The 5,434-nt window shown below is 50.3% G+C and overlaps 1 protein-coding gene across 1 annotated transcript in view; it reads left to right on the plus strand.

Moving 5' to 3' along the window:
* Window positions 1-143, plus strand: part of RPRML (reprimo like) — a 609-nt gene extending 466 nt beyond the window's left edge. The window contains exon 1 of the mRNA XM_007175864.2: window positions 1-143. This exon is cut by the window's left edge and continues 466 nt beyond it. Coding sequence (XP_007175926.2) covers window positions 1-82 — 82 coding nt within the window. The 3' untranslated portion in view covers window positions 83-143.
* The last annotated feature ends 5,291 nt before the right edge of the window (window positions 144-5,434 follow it).

A 5,434-nucleotide genomic window follows, 5' to 3' on the forward strand; every position in this document is an offset into this window, starting at 1 on the left:
GTCGGAGAGCATGATTAACTTTCTGATGCAGGAGCGCCGGCCTTCCAAGGACGTGGGCGCTGCCATCCTGGGGCTGTACTGAGCGCCGCCTCGGCCCGCCCTCGGCAGCTTGGCTGGAAGAAGACGGAGAAGGGAGCCCAGGACCCTGGTTCCCCCTCACCGGGCTCTGCCGCCGCCTCTCGGCGGGCAGCGCGAGGGGCAGCGACGTGCCTCCGGGCGCCCGGGCCCGGGCCACTGCGGGACCTTAGGCGGCGGCGCGGGAAGGGACTTCCACACCCGACTCGGTCCTGCGTGCGGTCCAGCGTTGGGGAATGGGAGGGTAGCGGATGGGGCTTCTTAACTGTTACTTTGAAAGGAAGTTCTGGGCCGGGTGGGAGAGGTTGTGGGATGCACTTGGGGCTGAGGTCACTGGCGTGGGAACTTTGTGTGTATGTAGGTGGGGTGGAGTGGGGGCGAGTTCCGAGCAGCGTGCGGCGAGGCGCCGCCGTTGACGAATCCGAGTCACTGAGCTTGTTGGTTTGATTTCGCATTTGAGAAGAAATCTTGCAATAAAGCTACAGCCGTCGGGCTTCCTGCGGCTTCCGCCCGCACTCCTGTGGGATGTGTGTGTATGTTGGGGGGTGTGTTGGCGGGGGTGGGCGGTGTGTAGCCTACTAGCAAGTACTTTAGGCAGGTCATAGGACGCCGGGCCTCAGGACTGGGCAGCTGTCGGGGCTGGTCACAGGCTCCTGAGACCCCACTCGGAAGCCGCAGCCGGGGAGGCAAAAAGGTCCTGTTTTCTACGTGGACAGCCAGGGAGGCAGGTCCTGCAGGCTGGCGGGACAGCTGGTGAGATCAATTAAATCACTGGAAAATTTGAATCTATTCCGTGAGATGGAAAAAAAAAAAAAATCAGTTACTTGAGTCCAAAAGGGAGAAAATAGCAAAAATCATACATCAGGACAGTGGGCAAATAAAATTTAATTAATGTGTGGGCAGAGGTCTAGATCGAGGGAAATTTTAATTATAGGGCCAAAACCCCATGTAAGGGCTTGCTTGACGCTACCCTTGTGGAGGTAGGTGAGCAGATTCTGAAGATGTACCCTTGCAGCATGGGGAGGAGAGTTTGGGTGGAGGGAATGTATGCTTGGGAGAGGGCTTTGTGGTTTGAAGGCCCCAGGATGTTTAAAATGGAGCAAATGACCTCCAATGTAGCTGTGTTCAGGGAATTTGGAACCTCCCATTATGAGATGCCCCCTGCTGCCCAGAACCCTGGCACCTCTTATAGGTGCAGAATTTCCTTAAAGCCGTGTTAAGCAGTTAGAACCTTGGCACTCACAGCCAAGGGGGAGTGTGAGTGGCTCTGCTGTCTGCAAGTGTCTGGTCTGGGGAAGAACTGAAACTGGGGGGTGGAGGACAGGAGGAGAGAAAGCTGGGCTTTGTAGCTTGTGTATATCGCCCTTAGCCCTAGTGCCAACCCCACTCAGGCACCCTGGTGCTTGGAAGATTTGTGGGGAGGGCTCTAGTGGATTTCTCCCCCTCTTCTCTCTTTTGCCATGGGTGGAAGTGAAGGTGAATGAGAAGGAAGGTGGCTGAAGCCTTACTTGGCTTTGGAAAGAGAAATATAGGGAGCACCAATTCATGTCTCCAGCACTAGTTCCCCACGAGGTTGGTGGGGGGCACAGCATCTCAACAAAAGCGTAGATGGTCACTGATTATGAAGGATTCAGAATCCTCCTGGCTCCTGAGCCCTCCTGTGTAACCAGAATCGTCATCATTAGGGACTTCCCTGGTGGTCCAGTGGTTAAGACTCCGCGCTGCCGATGCAGGGGCGGGGGCCCGGGTTCCATCCCTGGTCTGGGAACTAGGTCCCACATGCATGCCGCAACTAAAAGAGCCCGCGTGCGGCAACTAAGACCCGGTGCAGCCAAATAAATTAATAAATAATAAATAAATATTAAAAAAAAAGAATCATCATCATTAGGATGTGTCATCTTCCCACCCACACCCACCCCACCACTCCAATCTCAGACCTGGGAGAGTTCATCCAGTTAGGTCAGTCCAGTAAAGGATAGGGGCCAGAAACTACTTGCAGAGTTAAACCCACAATGTGGAGAATGTTCTGTTGATGGTTTGGGGTGACTTGCCAGTAGCCCAGCTTGACCTGGTGAGAGCAGCCTTGAACAACTGGGGCAACCTGGGGATCTGGCTCTGTAGCACAGCTGCCTGGAGCCTGGCTGACCCGATGGCCTGAAGAATGGAGTTCAGAGAGCTGCAGGCGTTCACGTAAAACCCAAATGACAGGAAAAATGGGAGTTTTGGCAGGGACACAGCTTAGACACTGTTTTCTGGCTGACCAAGTTGGAGCGAACACTATGAGAACTTCCCTCTAATAAAATGGATCTGCGACTGGGGCAAGAGAAGGGGATTCAAGAGTTCAGTTTCCTGAATTTGCTGAAAAAGGAAAGCCTTAATGGGGAAGCTTTGCAGGATTTTCTCACTGTAAAGAAGAAAAAGGACAATGAAGACATGTACTAACATGCGTGTTTGTGCACTCCATCCCATGACTGGCACACCCATGTGTACAAGTATGCACACACAGGCAGGTGCACACAAAGCCAGGCTCAAGCCCCAAAGAGGAAAATAGCAAGTGTGAGTGGGGTCCAGGGAGGGGGTGGAGGGTGAGATCTCATTTGCAGTCCATCTTAGTTCTTTCGAAGCCCTGATGTCCTGTAATGTGTTTACAGAGCTCTCTTATATAAACCTCAGGGGTGGGCACACTTAGTTACGAAAGAGCGAGGGCACGAAGCATAGTGCTTCAGGGGAAAGGCAGGACTAGATCAGAATCCTGAGCCTGGGGCATCGGGCACTGGACAGAGAAAGAGCCTGGTTCTCCAATGCCCTCTCCTCACTCCCCACCCCCGTGCAGGGAGAGATCTTCCAACAAGGGCTGCCCAAGATTCAGGGACCAAATCTCTGGAGGTCCTGGGTTCAGAAGAGAAGTCCTGGACGCTGGTCTTTGAAATCCTAGCCGCCCTGCTTCCTAGCTCTGTGACTCTGGGGAAGTAACTCAATCTCTCTGAGCCTTAGTTTCCTCATCTATAGAATGGAAGCCATAGTACCCATAGCTCCCATGAGATGATGAGTATAAAGTAGCCGACATAGTGCCTGGCATGTGATAAACAGCCAATAAAGATAATTATTATGATTATCATTATTTTTGTTTAGGGTGTGAACTCTTCCCCAGCAAGATATATTTGGTCCTCTGAAAGGGGATCTTGGACAGAAAAATGGTAACTCGTATTTGCAAAGCACTTTGTAGGTTTCAAAGCACTCTCATAATCAGGACAAAAATAATGTATCCCGTGTCTAATGAGCTGAGCACTGAGCTCCCACCTTGCTGAGGAAGGTTTCCTTACTGCTCCCATTTCACAGGTGAGGTAACTGAGGCTCTAAGAGGTTGTCTGAGGTCACCCAGCCAGGAAGGGGCAGAGCTAGGATTCAGCCCTGCCTGTGACTCCAGCCTTCCCTCCACATGCTCTTGTTTGCTGTCCACAACAGCTCGGTGAGTAAGAGCACACGCTCTCCCATGAGCCTGTTTATAGGAGAGGAAACTAAGTTTCCATTTAACGGACTTGCCCCTGTTCATTCTTTCAACCAGTGTCTACTGGGAATCTCCTATGGGCCAGATACTGTGCAGGCACTGGGGTGAGCAAGGGGATAGCAGAACTGGAGTCTAGCCCGGCCTGCAGGCCCGGGTACTTGCACTGCTCCTCAGGGCCACTAGCCCTCGGGTATTGAGGGTCTCAGGGACTAGGTCAAACCCTCTATTTCCCTTCCTCTGAGTCAGGGATGGAATATCTGGGGTCAGTTGTGCTCTCACTAGCAAGAGGTCCTCTGGAATGGGGGACAGTAGGAAGGGCTTACATCACAACATCCACTTACTTTCCCACTTGTTTGTCTGAATCCAGTTCACACAGAGCCATACTGGGCTGGCTTCTGGGAGTCACTCTGCCCAAACTCTCCCCAGACCCCAACTCAGCAGCAGACCAAGAGCAGCCTGGAGTGTTAGGGGAGGTTTAGATGGGACAGTGAAGCCTGAGAAGTGGTGGGCGCAGACAAAAAATGGCCACATCCAGCATTCCAATGTTGGGGGAAAGGGGTGTGTGTCGGGGGGTGGGTGTGTGGGTATGTGTGTGTCACACATTTTATACCAAGGAATTTGGTGGGATCTCTGAGTAGCATTCCTTGAGTGCAGCTCACGATCCTCTCTTGTCAATCAAGATCTTACCAGGTACATGGGATGTCCAGATCCCCGAACCCGGCTCAGGGCAGGCCAAACCAGGCAAGTGTCCAGGTCTCTGAGATGGCAGCTGGGGCGGGGGTGTGGGGTCCCTACCCTGAGGCAGCATCTGCTTACCCCTGCAGCTCTATGGTGTGATAGAGCTCCATCACTACACTACCCTCGAGGACCAGAACTGTCTTCTCTGTGTGTGTATTTTCTGTGGTGCCAAGCATGATGCTTTATTCTGTTTAGAAACATCACAAAACTTGGTTGAATTGAAGACACAGCCTCTGCTTTCAAGGGGTGTCATGCATCATAGGGATCAAAGACATGTAATCAAATAAACAAAACACAAGGAGGGTAAGTGTTCACTTCAGTCAGATACAAATAAAATTTCATAGTAATGATTCCCTTTTTAGGTGCTAATATTACCATTTAGAGAAGATCTTCCACATGCCAGGAATGGTGTGAAGCACTTTTCATATTTTATCTCGTAATCCTTTCTATTTTTTTCATAACCCAGATCTAATAATTCCTGTAAGGCAGAGATTATTGTCATCTCCACTTAAGAGAACAAGGCTCAGACTGTTAGGTCATTCCTCTGAAACCACAGTTAAGAATCAATGGAACCAGAGTCCACATTCAAGTCTATCTGAGTTCAAAAGATATTTGGAAAGTGACGAGCTGGCACATTTTATGATTTTGATTGAAACTTTGAAATTAAACCATGCCTTGATTTTTCTGTTTCATTGTCCAGGATGTGGGGAGATTTTGGGGAGCACTTCTCACTTTTCTTTGTTGCAGAATGTGATGGTGACTCCTTAGTCATGAAATAGTACTGCTACTGACGATGAAGATGTTGGTGATGATGGTGAGAAATTAACGACTCAGCACCATCACTAAACAGACTATAAGTTGACAAGAAAAGTTACCCAAAACACTAAAAGTAGAGAGGGAAAGAGAGGGTTATGTCGAGATGGTTGACTATATACTCACTCCATCCAGCTCTGTGTCATTATAAACACTGGGACAGATATTAAAGAAAATCTATAGCATTGCAGGAAAACATAAGGCGTGCCCTCACTGGACTAGAAACCATGAAGATATCCTGGAAAATAGGTGGCAGATTAGGTCAGGTTGGAAGGGGTACTCACAGCTCACAGATCAGGA

Source organism: Balaenoptera acutorostrata, chromosome 20 (genome assembly GCF_949987535.1).
Source record: "Balaenoptera acutorostrata chromosome 20, mBalAcu1.1, whole genome shotgun sequence".
Lineage (NCBI taxonomy): Eukaryota > Metazoa > Chordata > Mammalia > Artiodactyla > Balaenopteridae > Balaenoptera > Balaenoptera acutorostrata.